This window comes from Staurois parvus, unplaced genomic scaffold (assembly GCF_062004578.1).
Source record: "Staurois parvus isolate SC_StPar_1 unplaced genomic scaffold, SC_StPar_1.0 ptg001051l, whole genome shotgun sequence".
In the NCBI taxonomy this organism is placed as follows: domain Eukaryota; kingdom Metazoa; phylum Chordata; class Amphibia; order Anura; family Ranidae; genus Staurois; species Staurois parvus.
Window position 1 is genome coordinate 5,497,179 of NW_028318847.1, and position 22,112 is coordinate 5,519,290.

At 43.9% G+C, this 22,112-nt stretch overlaps 1 protein-coding gene across 1 annotated transcript in view; it reads left to right on the forward strand.

Annotated features, from left to right (window-relative positions):
- The window catches only part of LOC149440871 (uncharacterized), a 207,510-nt gene that overhangs the window by 106,554 nt on the left and 78,844 nt on the right, over positions 1-22,112 (forward strand). The window contains exon 3 of the mRNA XM_089658104.1: positions 21,369-21,442. Within this exon, the coding sequence (XP_089514230.1) occupies positions 21,377-21,442 (66 nt within the window). The 5' untranslated portion in view covers positions 21,369-21,376. The remainder of the gene's footprint in view (positions 1-21,368; positions 21,443-22,112) is intronic.

Below are 22,112 nucleotides of genomic sequence, written 5' to 3' on the forward strand. Positions count from 1 at the left end.
AAGTGTGCCTATACTCAGCCCTGTTTTAGTGATGCTCAGAGGTGCTGCAGCGTTTAAAGAGGGGGGGGGTGCAATTCCTTCATTTCTATAGTGTTTGCTGCTCTCAAGAATGCTGCAGGATTACATAAATTACGCTACCTTTACTCATCTGGTGGTCACCAACTGCTGGGACCAGGACCGTGGTCTGTGAATAAACTCCTCTGGAGGCTGAATCCTGCATTGTTACAGCTCATTGGCATTGAGGGGGTGACATGGTAGAGACAGGTATTTAGGCCTCCATTGAGGCCCTGCAGTATAGAGATACCCTTTTTTTATCCAAAATTTATGGAGTTGTAAGGTAAGCCATTTTGCAATACATGTAAGCCATCACCTGCGGTTTCACTCCTGGCCTTCAGGTTCCCTTCTCCCACTTTCAGTTTGCTCAGGGCAATCCACATCCCTGGATTCCCTGGAGGGCATGTGGGAGGGCTTAATTTCCAAGGTATAATGTTCTTGTGCTGGGTAAATGGGTACACTGTCTCTGTGCCCTTGGAGAATTCTGAACAGGAGCTGACTCAGGCAGCGGGTATAGGCTATTGGACGGTGGAGTTAAATACAGGGCCTGTCCCCTCGGGGAGCAATGATAAACAATTCATCTCAAACTCACTCTAATAGAAGGCGCTGACACTAATTATGTTGGTCAGGGATATACTTAAATTTGTGGATTTCCCTTTTGTGTTGTATGAAGTACCAGTAGCTTTTGGGGTTCACAAGGCTAAGCACTCCATAAAAGTTTCCTATACCACACTTATTTCTGATTATTTTATCCAGTTGAAGCGATCATCTCACCCATTTATGGTGTTTGGTGTATTATTTCTTTCAAGTGGGTCTTATTAAAACAAAGCTATACCCTTCAGTTTCCCCTTTAAAAAAAGCTAAGCTTATTCTCATCCTCTGTCGCCCAGGCTCTTGCTAGTTCGCCATCCACTGCAGCTGCCAAAGCGGCCTATTGCACAGGCTCCTTGTCCACAGCTACTCCTTCTGTAGCCCCACCATCATGCACGGAGGAGTCACCGGAATTATTCCATCATAGTGTTCGTTACATTCTGCTGGAGGATGCGCAGCAATTTGAATGCTCAAAAGTTGGTTCCCAGGTTTAGGAAGGGAGTTAGAGGAGCCTAGAGAGAGGAGGTGCTAATGACGAACAAGAAATTGTCAGTCATGTTTCCCCAGCTGCAGCATACTGCCAAGTTGACTCCAATGACGGAGGGAGGGGATTATGAGGTCACTGACTGTAATTGGGTGCCTGAGAGAACAAAGGAGGAAATTGAGGAGGCACAACTCCAATGAGGCAGGATGTCCTTCAGGGGCAGGCGTAAGGGCAGCCACCTCATTGCATCACACGACAGAGCTCCTCAGGTGCAGGGGGCTGCAGACTCCCCGCTGACTTCCAAAAGTTAATTTGTGTGGGCTTTTGTTCAACATGTGCAGCAGACCGCAGCATTGCTGTTTGCAGTCTCTGTCTGAAGCAGATCAAGTGTGGCCAAAACACTAGCCGCTTGATCACCACATGCTTCACAAGACATATATTCAACCTGCCATGCAGCCTGTTGGCAACAGCACCTGAAAGACACACCTCATAAAAAAGTGCAGACTCCTTGCTCTGGGATCTCTACGTCTACTATACCTCATGTCATCTCAACAGCCTCCACTGAGGGGGATGATGGTATAGCAATGGGTGCCACAGGTCATTGCACCCAATCTGCTAGCAGTACACCACCTGTTGATTTCACCAGGCAAATTTTGTTACCTTAGTTGCTGAACCATAAAAAAAAAATACTGTCCCACCCATCCACATATTCAGAGTCTAAATGCTAGCTTGGCTAAATTGCTATCTGTGACGGAGGGTAAGCAGGACAGAACACGCAAAGCAGATGGCAAACACACAAGGCTTTATTAAAGCAAATGACAGTCACTCAAATTGGGGATACAGGGGGTGTGGCAGTGCCCAGTATGGGAAATAGCAAGGAGAGGGCTCAAAATACTTGTATTCCAGCCCCAGGGGCAAAGTTAAAGTCTCTACAGCAGTTTGTAATCCAAACAGGGAGATGAAGAGGCGGTACAAGAACAGTTCAGGGAAAACCGGGGAGCATATATTCACGGCTCCGGCAGGGATGTTCTGGCTCACAGCAGACAGCAGCAGGAGTGACCCTGCTCAGCACACAGCAACAGCAGGTAGTCCTAGCACACAGCAACATCGGGTAGTCCCAGCACAAAGCAACAGCTGGTAATCCGGGCCCCAGAGTATTAGGCAGAGTATCGTGGGGCCCACAGCAGTTAGTCCTGACCCAGGGTATTAGCAGTGTCAGCGGTACTCCCAGCCCTGGAGTATTAGCAGTGTCAGCGGTATTCCCAGCCCTGGAGTATTAGCAGTGTCAGCGGTACTCCCAGCCTTGGAGTATTAGCAGTGTCACCGATATTCCCAGCCCTGGAATATTAGCAGGTCAGCGGTACTCCCAGCCCTGGAGTATTAGCGGTGTCAGCGGTACTCCCAGCCCTGGAGTATTAGCGGTGTCAGCGGTACTCCCAGCCCTGGAGTATTAGCGGTGTCAGCGGTACTCCCAGCCCTGGAGTATTAGCAGTGTCAGCGGTAGCAATCCTCCCCCCAAGTCCTGGGTGACTGCAGAGGGCAGCTGGCATATCTCTACCTTCTCTTGGGGCTTTGCAGAGGGCAGCTAGTGTAATTCCCCCCCATCCTTGGGGCTTGCAGAGCGGCAGCTTGCGGAGGTCTCCCCCTTCTCTGTGGCTTGCAGCGGCAGCTGGCGGGGTTCTCCTCCTTTAGCTTGGGGTGTGCAGAGTGGCAGCTGGTGTGGTTCTCCCCCTTATCCCCTGGGATCTGTGCAGAGTAGCAGCTGGAAGAGGATGACCGGGAAGCCCGGCATCGGTCATCCTGGCAACGGTGGGCGGGCCGTGGGTGGCATACCTCATCGCTCGGCAACAAGGCACGCTCCCCTGGACAGGGGTCGCGCTCTCGAGAGCACGGCCTTTGTCCAGCGGTATCCGCAAGCGTGGGAACTAGTCGTGCCCGCGCTGCGGACGCTGGGGCCGTGCGGCGTCAGCCTGATGCCGCGGCCTGGAATAACCCCGCCGGGGGTTCACACCTCTCCACGGAGAGGTGTGAATCCTCATTGCGGGGCAGCTGTCTTCCTTCCTCCGGCCTTGCCGGATGGGGAGAAGATAGTAAGAGGGTGACAGGAGTCACACCTCTCGTCCTCCGCGGCTCTGCTTCAAAGAGCCGTGGCAGGATGAGAGGGGGGTCATTTGGGCAGGTCAAGTGAGAGGGGGAGAGCAGCGCAACCTAAACCGTGACACTAGCGTTACAACTGCTGCCTTTCTATCTGGTGGACTCTGCCCCCTTCCGTGAGTTTGCAGAATGTGCTGTACCACAGTGGCAGGTTCCAAAAATAAAATTCTTTTCAAGTAAGGCCATTCCAGCACTGTACCATCATGTGGAAGGCAATGTTTTGGCCTTGTTGGACAAGGCAGTCAGCAGCAAGGTCCACATTACTGCTGACACGTTGTTCTGCAGGCATGGTCAGAGACATTACATTTCCTTCACGGTGCACTGGGTAACTCTGCTGGCAGCTGGGAAGGATGCAGGACAGGGTTCAGTGCTGGAGCTTGTTTTGCCAGCAAACCTCCAAAAAGCTGCTGGTTATTCTGCCACATCTGTCTGCTCCACCCCCCCTCTTCCTCTTCCTCTATGGCCTCTTCTTCTGAATTGTCCTCTGAACCAGCAGTGCTCCCTAAGCATTCAAGGGCCTACGCAAGCAGTCAGGCTAATAGATGCCATGCGGTGCTTCAGCTGGTCTGTCAAGGAGACAGGAACCACACCGGGCCAGAGATTCTGTCAGTTTTGTAGGGGCAGCTCAGAGGTGGTTGACGCCAAGGCAGCTTGAGCCAGAAATGGTTGTATGCTACTATGGCACCAACCTTCTTTCCTCCCCCTCTGACAGAAACACTTGACATATGTTCCATGCTTGGCACACATCCTGAATTTGGTGATGGAGCATTTCTTGAACAGGTACCCAAGCTTACAAGATCTTCTGAGGCAGGCCAGAAAAGTGTGTGGTCATTTACAGCGGTCATACAAGGCCAGTGTTCGGCTGGCTGACATTCAGTGGGAATTCAACCTGCCCACCAACATCCTTATTTGTGACATGCCCACCAGGTGGTACTCAACATTTCCAAAGCTGCAGTGGCTGCATACGCAGCAGGGGGCCATCAATAATTACCTGTGTCAGTATGGCACAAGGACAGGCTAAGGGAAGCTTGGCAGGGCGCTTGTGAGCAGCAATTGTGATGGCCGCATTGTAGGCCTGCTCCTCGACCGCCGGACACTTCGGCCGATCTTCCAGCCCTCAGGCAAGGGGGGATTGCCTGCCTTCCCTCCAGCCCCTCCTAGCCCCCTGTCCCCCGCTGCCCCAATGGGCAAGAAAACTGCAGCCTCTAGCGTTTGGCAGGCCGCGCCAGAAATTGCAGCCTACCCACCAGAGGCCGCGTCTGAAGCCCCGGCCTCAAATTGGGGTCCCCCGCCGGAGGCCACATCCGAAGCCCCAATCTCGAGTTTGGGTCCCCCGCCGCCACTACCCGCGGGTGGGCTGGATCCCAGCGGTGATGACGACGGCATCAGAGGCATCCCTGCAGTCTCCCACTCCAGCTCTGAGGGATGCTGAGCTCCTGCGCCACTTCAGGTCCATGCTGGAGTCGGAATTATCCTTCACTACTTCCAAGCTGGCTGAACGTCTTTTGCGAGAAATTCGGGAGTTGGGCAATCAGACGAACGATCTCAAAGATAAAACGGACACTGCGGCCACGGTCATTGAAAGTCACGAACAGGATCTGTGTGACCTCAAGAAAGAATTGGTGGATGCGCTGGTCCAGCTTGAGGATTTCGAAAACTGCTCCCGCCACGGCAATTTGCGATTAAGGGGTATCCCAGAAACTGTCACAGATCTCAACCGCTACTGCCCTGTTTCAGGAGCTGATGCCTGCCATTCCCATTGACTGGCTCGAATTTGACTGTATACGCCGTGCATTCGGCCCCAGACGACCGGATGGGCCCCCGAGGGACATTATCATCAAGTTCACTTACTATCGCACTAAGGAAACGATCCTCTTGGCGGCTAGAAACAACCCAGACCTCAGATTCCAGGGGCATCGCTACCAGCTCTTCGTGGACCTCTCCCAGACCACTCTTCAGAGGCACCACCAGTTGAAGCCCTTTACTTTGGCCCTGGTGAACCGCAGTATTAAATACGCCTGGGGCTTTCCGTTCCGCCTCACCTTAAACTACCAGGGCCACATCCACTTTGTTGCCACACCAGAGGAGGCTCACTCTCTCTTGGAACTTTACACCTCTTTTCACCGGGAGGCTTCTCAGAGCCCAGCTCATTCATCTGGATCCCCGGTGAGGCTGCTTCCTCTGGGCCGCCTCTAGGAGAAGTTGTCCAACAGGAAGAGGGCCCTCCCTCAGACCCCTCTAAGAGCAAGTCTGTCCTGCTCTTCTCCGGGCTGAAGCTGTATCTTGGACCTCCCACGCTGTGTTTGACCGTTGGACTCTCCTGATGGGACTGTCAGTTGAAGGGAAGTGACGTCAGACGCACACGGCCGAACCGGAAGTGGTGGAGCGGCCATTTTGGAAATTGGCAAAATCCTTACCAAACACTCGTGGATGTTACTTGGACTACATAGATGCTTGGTTTATGGAAACATGGCGTTTTTAAAGCTGTTGTGATGTAAGCACAGTTTTAAAGTATAAAGGTGTTTTGCGGTATTACACTATATCCTTCTTTATATATTTTGTACATCGGTGGAGCATGGTATCAGGAGGAGTGTGGAGTATTCAGACTTAACTAACCCAGATGACATCAAGGAGTTACACTTATAAAGCTGTGATGACATCTTAAAGATCTTTTCTCAGGAGGGCGATCTTTGGAATTATATCATACCCTGGTGGTATTAAGGCGTGAATATTAATTTATTTTGGTAAGGGTATTCATTCCTTACTAACTAGAAGTGTACACAGATACTGACACTTGCTGTTTGCTGTTTTCTTTTGCACCGAGAGTGATTCACTGTCACGGTTGACACACAAGTTCACTTTTCACTGAGAGTGGTCACGTGTGATTTTACACAGTGTATTATATTTTTACACAGTGTATTATTTATGTATTGGTTTGTTAAGGATAACGCACTATGTAAGTTTTCTTTTTTTGAGGTTTACACTGTTCGTGGAAGGCTCAGGCACCTGGATTTACTGTATTCTGGAATCACCATTATATGACTTTATATTTTTTTGAGGATACAAGTGCTTGATTTTTGTATATTGACTTTAGTTTCGACACTATTGCTTTATTTTGGACATTTTGTGATATTCTATTTATTACTTTTCACATTTTGGGAGTTTTATGTTTAGGGTAGCATATTAGCGAAAGATAGATATAGATAGATATATAGAGATATATATATATATATATATATGTATATATATATATATATATATATATATATATATAGATATACTTTCAATGGTGAAGGTGTGAATTTATGCTATAGGGTATATTTTTTTATTTAGGTTGATACCGTAATTATATACATATGGTGTTATGCCAATGTTTTTGTCTTTTATGTGCCATTGATAGCCCCTGTGTGGGCGCACCTTTTGTTCTGTTGTTGTTGGAGCACTGTTTTCTTTATTTTTTTTATGTGCAATTGATAGCCCCTGCATGGGCGTGTTTTGTTGCTCCTGTCTTCTTAAACTGTTTATAAATTAATAAAAACATTGAAATACAAGGGAAGCTTGGCTTCTTTTTGACACGCCAGTGGCTGCTGATAAAGTATGTATGCACTGTCCTGTCACCATTTGAGGAGGCCACAAGGATGGTGAGCTATGACCATGGAATAATGGACAGGGCACTTGAGGCATATCAGTGGGAGGAAGAGGAGGACTTCCTTTCCTCTCAAGGCCCCATTTATGCAGATACCATCCCTGCGGGGGGTCGCAGAACAGACAGGAGGAAGAGGAGGAGGATTGTGACAGCAGGGAAGTAGAGGATAACATATGACAGTCTTCAAGGGATGGATTTCAGTCTTCAAGGGATGGATTTCAGTCCCCAGAAGCCCAGCCAGGAGTAGTACGTGGCTGGGAGGAGGTAGTAACTGACAAGTGTCATCCTCAGTGACCCAGAGGACTCAGAATCTCATGCCTCCTCAAACTTAAGCTGCATGGGCTCCCTGATTCTGCAAAGCCTGCAAATGGACCTGAGGATTTGTGGTATCAAGGAGAGGGATCAGTACTGGTTGGCAAACCTTCTTGTGCCACAATAAAAGGGTAAAGTTGCAGAGCTCATCCTGCCTTCGCAGAGGGAGCCGAGGATGAAACATCTTGAGGACAAGGTGAAGAAAAATTTGTGTAACACCTTTCCAGACACTGTGAGGTTACCATTCCAAAGGAAGAGCAGTGGAGAAGGCGGCCTGCTGACTGATGCTTTAAACAATTCTTTAGTCCTCAGCACCCAGGGCTGTTAGGTTTAAGTACCCATCGGCAGCATCAGCATCATATGGTGCAGGATTATCTAGGGTCAAGAGCAGACTTGGAGACCTTTCCAACTGAGGATCCACTGGGTTACTGGGTCTTGAGGTCTGGTAGGAAGGTTAGGACGGACCCCACAGTAAATAAAAAAAAAAATGCATGGGGTTCCCCCTAAAAGCCATGCCAGGCCCTTTAACCCTCAAAAATGGCGTGGGGTCCCCACTAAATTCCTACCAGATCCTTGATCCGAGCACAGACCTGGCAGGCCAGGAAAGGGGGGGCCCATCACGTATGTGACCGCGCTCTGTGTGACATCAGTGACCAGCATGCCCCGGTCAATGATGTCACGCAGAGTCAGGGGCGGGGTCACACAGGTGATGTCACCAGGTGGCCCCGCCCCTTACATATTTAAGAACTGTCAAACCAGCTCAGAGGCAGACTGCCAGTGGCCAGCGTCGGGAGTGGAGCCTTTTTTTTTTTTTTGGAGCGGTGGCGGCGGGCATCATGATTGATGTTGGATCTACTTCGGGTTGCATTCTTTTATTTTCCTTCTTTTAATAAAAGACTTGTCAAATAATGTCTCCTGTCTTTTTTTCCCACTACAGCTTTTTTTTGTGAATGGGTAGTGGTACCATGTACCCCATACTCATTCATGTGGGGGGGGCTGGGATCTGGGGGCCCAGATTCTAATAAGCTCCCCACCTGCAGACCCCCACAACCACATCCCAGGGTTTGTTAGGAAGAGGCCCTTGTCACACAAGGTGCTTTGGGGAGGGGAGCCCCCCTGTCCCAAAGCACCCCCCATGTTGAGGACATGTGGCCTGGTATGGTTCAGGAGGGGGGGGGTGCTCGCTCACCCCCCCCCCCTTTCCTGACCTGACGGGCTGCATGCTCAGATAAGGGTCTGGTATAGATTTTAGGGGGACCCTCACGCCCTTTTTTTTTAAAAATTGTGGCATGGGGATTCCCCTCAAAATCCATACCAGACCCAAAGGGCTTGGTATGGATGGGAGAGGGGATCCCACGCCGTTGTTTTTAAATTATTTTTTAATTGCCAACAATTCTTTCTTTTACATTCAGATGACAGCTGAAACATTAATGCATGCTTTTCACTACTAAAATACTGAGTCGATAAACGAACTCATGTGGTAATTTACAATAGTAGCCTTTTTTAGTGGTATCAATTTTTTTTTTTTAATACCATGTGGTATTCTACCGCATATTCGGATATGGTAAGATACCGCTTAGTGAGTTGTGCCCTGAATATGGACCAGTCAAAAAACACTTTTAAACGCAAACGCGTATAAACGTGGTTAACCACTTTTACAAGTGTTTGGCATTTGAAACGTCGGTAAAATCTACTCCTGAATGCAATTTTGCTGCTTTCAAAAAAACGACTGTAAACTCAACTGCCTGTAAACGACTGTAAATGACTATGTGTACATGGACACATAGGAAAACATTAGGGAAAGTTCAGGGGCTGCTGAAAAAAACGCAGAAAAGCTCCTGAACATCAGTTTATCAGCTGCAGTGTACATGAGCCCTTACAGAAAACTGATGAAACCGATTTTATTTAGATTTGTTAAAAGAACGCCGAAAAACTTTTTTTTCCCACATGCAGTGGGCTGTGCCTCTGCATGCGCACTGCATGTCTTAACTCATTTTCTAGGGGTTTGCAGAGCAGAGATATACTCACCTCATCTGTCAATTCTCTGAGCGCAAGACTGGTCCCTGCCGCTTCTGATCCTTTCTCATGCTAACATAAGAAAGGATCTGTTCCTGACTTCATCACGACCATAGACTGGCTCTGCATGTGAGGATGGTAGGAACAGTCTACCACTGGGTGTGGGGGAGCGCGGTTTTCCGGAGGATCAATAGATCGGGTAAGTATAGTTCCGTGCACCCCTGGATAAAACGAGTTGTTAACCCATGCAGTTGAGCACAGATTGTGTTTTTTGTTTGTTTGTTTTTTTTGGGGGGGAGGGTTCTGTTAATTTTTGTGTCTGAGTATAGATCTATGCTTATCCCAAGCATGCAGGTTAAAAAATCAAAGCATAGGAATAATGTATGGAAAGCATTTCCACCCTGTTGCATGCAACAGTCTGACTCCAGCATGCTCAGCACCAGAGCTAAAGAATTAGTTGCTCCATCCTCATCCCTGATTGTGGGTAGGAGTTCACATGTGGAAAATGCTTTGATGTGAACAGACCCTTAGCCAAGATGAGCAAAGTCCTTTTCACAGTTCTAAATTGATTGGCTGACTTTTGTTTAGTTCATCCCATACGTTTTGTCTTTGTTACAGTGAATAATTTGTCTGTCTATATAAAACCTTTACTTTGTATATATTAGTACAGTTCAAGATTTTCTAGACAGATTTATGTGGTTTTACAGCCCTTTGTGAATCACTGGATGCAGACCATGTCATCATGGGAACATTGTCCTGCACATGAAGCACAAAGTAGATGAAAGTCATTGCACGAGGCCTCCCTCCCCTTCTAGTCTCTATAAATGGCTGTCACATTGGAAATCGTCCCACACACATTTCTGTCCACTGAATCACACTGTCCACTTCCCGAACCTCTTTTAAGCCATCTGAATACAGAGGATGCAAGAATCAACTGATGCAGTAAATACAGCTTCCTGCATTGATTTGTTTTTTTGTTTTTTTTGCTATTTATGGATGTGTACTAGAGGGCAAAAAAGCAGTCCATGAATGGCGTTGTACATGTACAGTACTAAACTGTATCAGTATGCACAAATGTTAAATCTACAAAAGCATATTTTAGGTTTAGGGTGAGAATGAACGTGCAAGCATGCAACTGTGGCTGAGAGTGCAATAGAGAAATGGCAGAGTGAACTGAAGACATGGATTGAGGGAACCTGCCAGAGCCAGGAGTAAGGTATTACACCTGATCCATACACTCCTAGACAATGACCTCTTGACCCTTGCGGTCCAGCGGCTCCATTGCAAAGGTAGATTTTGTATCATTCCTGAAGTTCAGTTTTCAGCATCCAATAAAGGTATATTTTGTTAACAGAACAAACAGAATATGGCAGCTACTTAGTTGGTTTAGCTCTAATGAGCAGGGCCCTCTGGCTCCTCTTGTACCAAATTATATTGTAACTGTTATGTGTACCTTCATTTTGTAAAGCGCTGCGTAAACTGTTGGCGCTATATAAATCCTGTATAATAATAATAAAAATGTAAAACCATTATTGGCAGTAAACAATAAAACATTCATGCATTTTGCCCTACTATCAAGTAAACAGGGCTTATCTATTCTGTTTCTAAGTTTAAATACAAACTGAGATCTCTGTTGCAAATATATGCGAAAGCCACATACTGTCTCTGTATTGCGCAGTCCTTCTTTAATCCGCTGGCTGTGCCATATTAGACATATTTTTAAACTTGGTTTTAGTAATAATTTATAGAATAAAGTAAATGTGTTTTAGTTTGAAGCTCCTATCAGTTTGCATTTAGACTGTTTCTGCACCGTCAGTATGCAAAAGCAGCATTTAATGGGCTGAGTTATTTATGCATGTGGTTGAAAGGAGGAAAGAAGCCTAGCAACAAAGCTGTGTGTGCAGGGTTTGGAGACGGCCCCTCCTTGAATAAATCAAGGCATCTCCTAACAGTGGATAGGACCATGTCTGCTAAGCTGTTTCCACTTAAAAACCGGCGCTTCACTAGAAGTGACTTCAGGACAATAACCTGGCTTGTGGCTGTACCGGTCAGCTGTGTAAGAAAACAAAGTGACTTCTTATCAGAAGAAATATACATGGAAAGACAGAGTTGTTAGGTCATTCCAATGTAGAACTTATATGACCCTAGACAAGTAATACATTTAAGAGGTTAAACGTTTGGAGCCGGACTCACTTAAACATTAAATTAAAAAGTCTGTTTGTGCCTGAGGTTTTTGGATTCCTTGCTGTGATGGATTACAGATCAGGAAGAAATAAGCTAACTTGGGAAATATCCAAACCGCTGTGTATATTATACATTCATACATAGCTTTTCACAAGCAGTAGCTCTCTGTTGGCATTCATACAAAGCACTGGCCAGCCATGATGTCATTCTTTGGAGATCTGGTTTGTCAGTCTCACCTAGTTTTCATCTGCTCTTTGTGGTTATCATCTGAGGGATAGGCCTGGATGGTTTCATGTAACTATTGTGACACTTTACTACAGTCTGTACAGTCCTGAACAAGCCATGGTACACCTTGTGAAACTTTTGAGATTAAAAAAATAATTAGATAGGGTTAAATATTCTTTCAAGAAAGGTAAGTCTATGGCATCCTGTGCAGAACATAACCAGCGCCATCCCTAGCGCCTACCACGTAGAGATATTGTAGAAGAGGAAGATGGAAACCCTTTGGAAAGGCTTGGTCCATTGATAGCAATTGACTAATAGTTTAATAATGAACCCTGTTGCCTGAATAAGTTCAGGTGTAAAGATTTTTATACATAAGGGCCAATTATAAAAACCTTGTCACTGAGCATAAGCAAATTAGCAGCTCCACTGAACTGGACTTTTTCCGTGGGGCCGCTAATTTGTGTACCTGTCTTTGTGCTGGGGGTGCTCTGCACAGCGCGCTCCCATCACGAAGACCAGGGTGTCAGGGAGAGCCCCGGATCCTGATCGTTAGAACTCCCGATTCTGGGTCACATGATCGCTGGGAAAGTCTCTGATTGGATATCACAGTGATCAGTCACTGTGAAACCCACCCCCCTTGTTTGCTCTCTCTGAATGGAGGAGAGAGATACATTGTATGTCTCTGTCCTTTCAGAGAGAAAAAAAAGTGTTTGTAAAAAATAAATATAATAATAAAAAAATATAATTAAAAATACCTAGATCAAGGTTTGATTTAGGACAGTGCCAGGGTTAGTGTTTGGGTCAAGGTCAGGGTCAAAGGTCAGGTTCAGTATTTTTTTTTTTTGTTGGGGGTCAGGATTTATTTTTTTTTTAAATTAGTATTAGTGTCAGTTAGTGGCAGGATAAAAAAGAAAGCAAAATGCGCATTATTGTTTCTGGACCGTACTATGGGTACAAACAACAACTAACATACACATATGTGGTATCACTGCGAGCAGGAGAAATTATTTTGGGTTGTTCTTTGGTGGTTGGTTATGGTAGTAGCAAAAAATATACAACTAATTTTAAAAAAATGGTGTTTTTTTGCTATTTTGGGTCAGGATTCCTTTGATAATAAAAAAAAAAATGAGAAGCTATCCATCACCATTTACCACCAAATGAAAGCCCAATTTGTCCTGAAACAAAACAAGTTATAATCCACCTGGACGAACACAGTAGTTGTGATGATATGATCAGTTTTGCTAACACATGTCAAAGTTGCAAAATTGCGCTTCAGCTTTAAGATTTTTTTTACCCTTAGGCGTGAAGGAGTTAATAGCCAATCAGAATATTTATTATATGTTATTTTCTTAGTTTAATTTGCTGAATTCCTTTGAATCCAGTGGATCAAGCTAATTTAGGTAGCTTCTACAAAGTAATTATGCAATTTATAGATCATTTCCGAATGTGCAGCATTGTTGCTCTTTGAGGGGAATACAGGAAATGTGTGTATTGTTTTTTTGTTTTTTTTTTAATGGTTCATGTGTGTACATGGCCATCCAGCAAGATTTTAAGCAGTTAACCACATTAAAATTAAAGATATTGTGTAGACGGCATATATGTTTTCAAGCAATGCAGTAATACAGTTGAACTAGACCAGGGGTAGGCAACCTGTGGCTCTCTAGCTGTTATGGAACTACATTTCCCATGAGGCATTGCAACATTACAAAACTGACAGTTACAGCTATGACTTGCAGAGCCATGATGGAGCTTGTAGTCCTGCAACAGCTGGAGAGCCGCAGGTTGCCTACCCCTGAACTAGACAGTTGAGTGAAAAAAGTTTTTCATTTACAGTTGTCTGTAATTAGAGGCAAGGCATATTGGCTTTATACAGTATATAATTTATTATGATGAGGAGTAACTAAATACATTTTTTTTTATTCAGGGGAATATTAAGAGGCGTATATGAATAATTATTCTTATTTGCCAGCAGATGGGGCTCTAGGCTCCTATTAACATGTCTTCTCGCCTGTCTTTTTCTGCTTTAATGAGAAAAGACTATAATAGTTTAAAGAAAAGCCCCCCCCCCAAAAAAAAAAAAATTAAAAGTCGGCAGCTACAAATACTGTAGCTGCTGATTTTTAATATTAGGGCCTGGTGGTTTCACAGTCGGTTTTCTTACTGCGCATTCGTAAAGCGTGCTGTGCTTTGTGAATGGACCGCAGTCTTCTGGGACCTGTGAAGTGTCCCAGAAGGTTGCGGGGAAAGGGGGGGACTTCCAGGTCAGTTTGCTGCTGTGAACTGAGCCGTAAGTGGGAGCAGGTACCTGTCAAAACCAGGTACCCCCCCAAGAAAAGTGCCAAATCTAGCAGGGGAGGAGGCAGACAAGCGGAGCTTCCCTTTTTGGGTGGAACTCTGCTTTTTAAGCTGAAAATTTCAAATATGTAAATAAGTGAATCAGAGCATCGATTTGTCCTCTCCCTCCATGATTGCTTTCACTGCAATACTTGCCTTCCCTTTGGCATGGTCACCCACAGATACTTTTGCTCTGCTACAGGCTGCCAGTTGTCTTCTAGGTTGAATAAACTCCAGCATCATACCTGTGAGCCTGCAAAGTGCTGCTCTGCAGAGATTACAGAATGATGATATTAATACAAAATTAGAAACCAGTCCTAGATAGATCTTATAAAATAATAAATACAATAATATAAAATTTCATAAATCCACCAAAGTGGCTCTTTATATCTGTCTCACTTTTTACATCTGTTTCCACAACCTTTCCTCAACATAATATTGAGGGCTGATTCACATATATGCAGTGCGGATTGAAGCTCAGGTTTCACAGTTAACTGACACAGTAGCTGTTCATCGGCTCATGTCAGGTTTACATCAGGTTCAGGACAGGATTAGCTCTCAGTATTTTCCTGTTCACACATATGCTGTTTATATACGGTTCCCATAGAAATCAATAGTCTATAATCTGCACCTGAACCTGAAGCCACTGCTCACTGAATCTGCGCCGGCTGTGCACCGGACATATGTGAACACGTACCATAGGAAACAATGCTATTTCACATGTCATGCGGATTGGATGCGGCTCAAACCACATCCAATCTGCATATACAGTTGTGTTCAAAATAATAGCAGTCAGACATCACTAACCTGATCAATCACTGTTTTTGGTAGAAATGATATTTCTACATGGCAAATAATTTACTAGCAGGTGTAGTAGAGTAATAGAAATCCAACAGACCCAACAGTCATGACATGCATTCTGCTGATTCTGTGTAATTGAATCACTAATTGAAAGGGGCATGTTCAAAATAATAGCATTGTGGAGTTCTATTAGTGAGGTCATTCATTCTTTGAAGAACAGGTGGCAAATATTGCCCTTATTTAAGGAAGGAAAGCAGCAAATGTTGTATATGCTGGTTACAGTGCATTTCTCTCTGAAATTCTGAGGAAGATGGGTCGTTCCAGACATTGTTCAGAAGAACAGCGTACCTTGATTAAAAAGTTGATTGGAGAGGGGAAAACCTATAAAGAAGTGCAGAAAATGATAGGCTGCTCAGCTAAAATGATCGCAAATGCTTTAAAATGGCAACCAAAACCTGAAAGACGTGGAAGAAAGTGAAAAACTACCATTTGAATGGATAGAAGAATAGCCAAAATAGCAAGCCAACAATCAGCTCCAGGAAGATCAAAGAAGGTCTAAGGTTACCTGTGAGTACTGTTACAGTTAGAAGACGCCTATGTGAAGCCAAGCTATCTGCAAGAAGCCCCCGCAAAGTCCCACTGTTGAAAAAAAGACATGTGCTGAAGAGGTTACAATTTGCCAAAGAGCACATTGACTGGCCTAGAGAAATGGCGCAACATTTTGTGGACCGATGAAAGTAAGATTGTTCTTTTTGGGTCTACTGCCCGGAGACAGTTTGTCAGATGACCCCCAAACACTGAATTCAAGCCACAATACACTGTGAAGACAGTGAAGCATGGTTGCGCAAGCATCATGATATGGGGATGTTTCTCATACTATGGTGTTGGACCTATTTATCGCATACCAGGGATCATGGATCAGTTTGAATACATCAGAATACTTGAAGAGGTCATGCTGCCTTATGCTGAAGAGGAAATACCTTTGAAATGGGTATTCCAACAAGACAATGACCCCAAACACAGCAGTAAACATGCAACATCTTGGTTCCAGACCAACAAGATTGATGTTCTGGAGTGGCCAGCCCAATCCCTGGATCTTAATCCAATAGAAAACTTGTGGGGTGACATCAAAAATGCAGTTTCTGAGGCAAAACCAAGAAATAGAGAAGAACTGTGGAATGTAGTCCAATCATCCTGGGTTGGAATACCTGTTCACAGGTGCCAGAAGTTGGTTGACTCCATGCAACACAGATGTACAGCAGTTCTCAGAAACAGTGCTTATACAACTAAATATTAATTAAGTGATTCAAAGGAAAGCAAAATATTCAAACATTTTTCAGTTTATATAGTGAATGTTTGAATTTGTAAAGAAGAATACAAACACTGCTATTTTTTTTGAACAGTCTAATATTCACTTTTCTTCATTTTTTTAGAGGAAGAACACAAATTTGATCTATTTTTCTTCATGTTTTGATTTGGAATGGAATGTGTAGTGTTCCCAATGCATTTGTATGTATGGAAATAAAAGCTATTAGAAGGATTTTGAGCTTTATTCACTTTTTTCAACACACTGCTATTATTTTGAACACAATTGTATGTGAACGGGCACTTAGTTTACTCTCCTGGTGAAAGCCATATGTATTCCCATATTATAGAAGTATGTAGAACATGGTTCATTGTTGGGTGAACAGCCTCTAAAGCAGTGCTTCTCAATTATTTTCTGTCATGCCCCCCCTAGGAAGAACAAAACATTTTGCGCCCCCCCTCGCGACTGTAAATAGTATCATTTGTTTATAAAATTGTTATAAGTAGGAATAGTGCCCCATCATTGGTGTCAGTGGGAGGAATAGTGCCCCATCATTGGTGTCAGTGGGAGGAATAGTGCCCCATCATTGGTGTCAGTGGGAGGAATAGTGCCCCATCATTAGTATCAGTGGGAGGAATAGTGCCCCATCATTGGTATCAGTGGGAGGAATAGTGCCCCATCATTGGTGTCAGTGGGAGGAATAGTGCCCCATCATTGGTATCACTGGGAGGAATAGTGCCCCATCGTTGGTGTCAGTGGGAGGAATAATGCCCCATCATTAGTATCAGTGGGAGGAATAGTGCCCCATGATTGGTGTCAGTGGGAGGAATACTGCCCCATCGTTGGTGTCAGTGGGAGGAATAATGCCCCATCATTAGTATCAGTGACACCAATGATGCGGCACTATTCCTCCCACTGACACCAATGACACTTGCTGACCCGTTGCAGTATGGCGCTGCTGCAGCCAGCATATGTGGTTGCAGCAGCACCTCTGCACTGCACACTTACCGGCTTTTCCCTCACTCGATTTTCGCGGGTCCGCTCGGCTCCGCCTCCTCGCCCGTGATTGGCCGCCTGTGTACCTTTCCTGAGCTACAGTTCTGGCGGCCAATCACCGGTGAGGAGGCGGAGCCGAGCGGCAGGAGTGAGGGAGTGGCCGGAGTGACGGAAGGAGCAGCGCTTCCTGGATGGATCATCGTGGGAGCCAGGTAAGAGACAGCAGCCCTCTGCCCACCCCTGTACGCGCCCCCCTTAACGGAGCCTCGAGCCCCCCCTGGGGGGCGCGCCCCACTATTTGAGAAGCACTGCTCTAAAGTGAAAGTGGCCATAGATGGATTGAAACTGGATAACTGGATCAAATGGATAAGCAGGGACCAGCTGAATTTTGGTCAATGTGTCACCATCCTTTTTTTGACAGAAGTTGATTGTTAGATTGAATTCTGTCAAATGAACAAGTCAAAAAACTTTTGTTGATCAGTGGCTGTAGCCAATCAGTGTATTGTGACAGCACCAGGTTCTTCCACCCACCTTTTTTGTGTGAATGGAGGAATCTGTCTGCTTGTATTTTTTTCCGTTTCGCTTGCTAGTTGAATGAAAAATTGATAATCTATGACCAGTATATTGGCTCTTCTGCTCAGCATACTACTGAAGTGACTAACAGGATATCCTCCTTGAACCTTCTTTCTGGTACATGCTTTGCTGCGATTTTAAAGTGTATGTAAAGGCAATTTTTTTGGTGGGTAGAATATAAAATGGCTAAAGCTGTAGTTTAGACAAAATGAAAAAAAACAAAACAAAAACAAAAGCAGCACAAAGGATATGACTTACTAGTAATCTGATTGTGTCCCTTTTGACAACTGTCAAGAGTGCCTGGGAATGCCCACCTTTCCACCCAGGTCCACCAGTCATAGAAGCCATACTACAGCGTTTATAATTGTAAAATTATCTGTGACTAGGGAAAGAGGACTTTTTCATCATCTACCAATCCTCCATTCAGAGATCATTTTTCATTCATAAAAGATGTTGTGCAGCTTCTGTGAATAGAGGAACTGCGTGGAAAGGGCAGGTATAGTCAGGCATTCTTGATGAGTGCCTGTCAGAGCTCCCTCTGTTTTATTAATCGTCACTGCAGCAGAAATTACATCAGCTGGGGTGGGGGTGGAGGGTGTCAGAGGATAAGGATTTCAAGGAATCCAGGAGCCAGCAGCACAAGGGACACATCTGAATCAATGGTAAGTCATATCCGTTGTGCTGATTTTGTTTGTTTTTTGGCGGGGGTTTTCTGTTTAAACTTCAACTTTAAGAGCTGATTTTTTTCTGTCTGTGTCTGATCTGGAGTAATTTCTTCCATATTCTGGCCCTGACACACAACAAGTGAAAGAAAATCTCTCCAGAGCCAAGTGAAATCCCCTACTAGATAGTTGTCCTTGGTACATGTGTATAGCCAGCCCTGATTCTCCGCCAACAACGATCATGCTGGCCAAAGGCCCCACCCACCATTATCCTGCAACAGGAACAAGATAGGGTACGCACACACCTGTAATCGGGATAAACTCTGCCATTTTAGGTCACTCACAATCTCTTGGCTTGAGGCCACCCTCCAGAATTAAGGAATGTCCACATGGTACATGCACAGTGCAACCCCAACACAAACTTAGAATGGCTGATCCACTCTTCCAGTGTCTTAACTGTAGGTGGGTTCTACACATGATTTTGAGCATACTAGCTCCACCCAATACCCATCTAGGGGTGGGACCTCACTAAAAGGGGTACTAACCCCTACTCACACGTGATTCTATTGGATGATTTCGCTCCGCTTTCTCTTCTCGTGACAACTCTAAAATTTTGGATCTCCTATAACATTCTATATTCACCAGGAGAGTATAGAGGATGAAGCAAAAACACAGGCAGCAGTAAAAACCTAACACTGCTTTTAAGTTTTCACAGTCTGCCTGACACAGAAAAACATTCTGGGCTTTACATACATTTTAATAGGTGCCTTGTGTGACCCAACAACATCGCATGCTGGGCCAATAAAGTATATCTAATGCAGAAATGTCATTATTTGCTTAGCTTTATAACCTCTCTCAGGTTTATATGGCTGTGTCCCTGCTGGGGAGAATCGCCTTCTTTATTTGACCTAATGACAGAACATGATATGAGGTCCAAACTTTTACAACAGTTAACAGAACAGCAAAGAGGGTAAACCTAATGGTAACACGTATTTTGGTATCAACTGTCTTAATAGTGGTCATAATGTAGCAATTTGTGATTGATCTTGGTACAAAACGACTGCAAACAAGTAATGTGTCATTGATTAAATATGAAATGACAAAACACAGTGGTGTTCCATACTTTTTGATCAAAAATATCAATTTGAAAATTAAATTGATCAATAATAAATGTAAATGATGGATTAAAATTATAGTTTAATCAATCAGTATTAGACTCTCTAATTAGTTCTCCAACACACCTGGATATTTGTTCCAACAGTTAGTAGTGATCAACAAAATTCTGCCACGTTTTATCAACATGTCTGAGTCTAAATCAGTGTAGAGGTCACGACTGAACAGATGGTCTCTGGCAACATTCGTATCTGTTGCTTTAATGGTCAATTGAATGATCATAGGCCATTACTTTCACTTTGAAGAGATTTCTTCTCCCTTCCTGTTGTGTTTGTGGGACAGGAAGTGAAAATGTATAAGCAGTTTTCTCGATTAAGTGGTTCTAATGGCAGAAAGTTTTTTATCTTAATGCATTCTATGCATTAAGACAATAATCTTCTCCATGCAGCATAACCGGCCCCTCTTGGCTCTTTTTTTCCCTCATTGGACAGAGAGGAAGCAGCCAGAGGCCAAGATGTGCTCTGTGTGTCAAATCTGGCTCGGGAGCGAGCACTTACAAGCACCCCAATAGCAAGTAGCTTGAGAGCACAGAGCAGGTAAAGGCAATTAAAAAATTACCTTTAGAATTACTTTAAATATAATGTACATTTATTCATAAATTTTAACCTGTAAAAATTAAAGCCCCTCTTTCAAAGTTTTTGAGGGTTTGTCTAGAAAGGAGCTTTTACACAATGCAAAAAAATGGTCAATATAAGGAGCTTTTAATTCTATTGTACTACCAAAACTCACCTTTTACACTGCCTCTTAAAGAAATGAGAGGGCAATGAGGGGATTATTCTCATATGTTGTGGTGTGCTGAAACATATGTGTGTTGAGACGGTGTTCTTTAGTTTGCTGAGGTACCATTCAAAATTAACGGTACCACAACATGCAACGCACTGCAGCACAAAGGTGTTTGAAGCAATATTATTCCCAAAACCAAAAATGTATGAAATTGCAGTTTACCAATTCTTAGATGTGGTGGCTGCATTACTTTTTCTTTTTTAGGCTTTTTTGTCTTTATTTTAATCTGCTGATCAAGCCAGTAAGTTATATTTTTTTCACAGGCCAGCTATCCAGCATATGGGGCAGTCACCGTTGAGACAATTAATTTTAAAACTGACATGGGTGTTTACACTGATGTTTATTTATTCATTTAAAAAGAAATCCCAAAAGAAAAAAAAAACTGTCGCTATAATTGTCTGAAAGGCAGCATTCCAGTTTTAATTTGTTAGGCAGCCCATAAATGAGTCAGATGTTTTTTTTTAATATCCACATCCACATGCTCTATGTGGATGGGGAGTCCTCACCACTGAGCTATTGTATTCTGACAGCAGGTAAACCTCCTCGCCTTCAGAATACACTGATCAGCGTTGAATGATATAGCAAAAATCCAACAGGATTTGTATAACCACAGTTCCCATACATGGATTTAAATTCGGTCGGTCCCTGCTGAACTGGCCAGATTTTGATCCATGTAAGCCTGGCTTTAGTTAAGTCATTCTAAATCTGCTAATGTATCCAACATTACCCTCTCCCCAGACTGACAATACTGCTGTCCAAAGGTGTCTCACTTGCTCCTACCAGAGTGGAGACACCCTAGGACAGGAGGTGTGTTACTGGCTAGATCACCAGGTGAAAATAATAAAGGAAAAAAGCTTAACAGAAAATAAACGCATCCATCATATCTAGGGTTTAATTCTGCTTTAAACCCTAAGTGTTATTTTACAGTGGATGCCAGATTTTTTTTTCTGACAATTTTACTAAAAAAATCTTTTGGTGGACTAATGTTCTGTTATCATACCTCTTCTATACTTAAATGCACTGCAGTTATATTGCTATTATTACTATTATTAATTATTTTTTGTCCATTATCAGACTCTGACATGAAGAAAGACATTGAAACTTTAATAGCACAAGAAAGAGCGGAAATCATCAGCAAATATGAGAAGGTATGTGTTAGAATATAAAGAAAAGTAACATATACTTTATTGGTATTAGTTTCTTTTATAAATTATATAATTGTTGACTTGTAAAGTTTGAAAAAGCACTACATAAAGTGTACCAAAGGGAACCTGTCATTAGTCCAGTATGTATTAGAAAAATAACTTTGCATTATTGCTTCCAACTTTGCACCTGTTAATTAAACTGCAAGTTACAGTTACTTTCTGTCTGATCAATTGGTTGACTACAGTAAGTGTGGACAGGTGTGATCCATGACTCCTTGGAAGCAGGTTGCCAGTTAAGATCCCTGGGGCAATCATGTGAGGATGCTCCTTAAAGAAATCTGGCATGGGAAAAACATTTTGGCTTGCATTACTGACCTCCTTCTTAAAAAATCTATCTGCTTGGATGTTGTGCTGACCTACTGGTCTCCATATTTTGAGTCACTAACCTTGAATAAATTTGAAGCTAATGAGGCCCTTCTCTTCATATTTGTTCCAGATTCATGTAGAAGCCAGGTAACTAGCATTTTCATAGTGAGGGTCAGCAGATGGAGCCTCTGAGCTTCTGCCATGACAGGATTCCTTTTATAGAATAATAGGAAGAAACACAGTTTCAGACACAAAATGTGTATATAACTCAGTATGGAGATACCTTAAGGAGAAACTGATCTCTAGA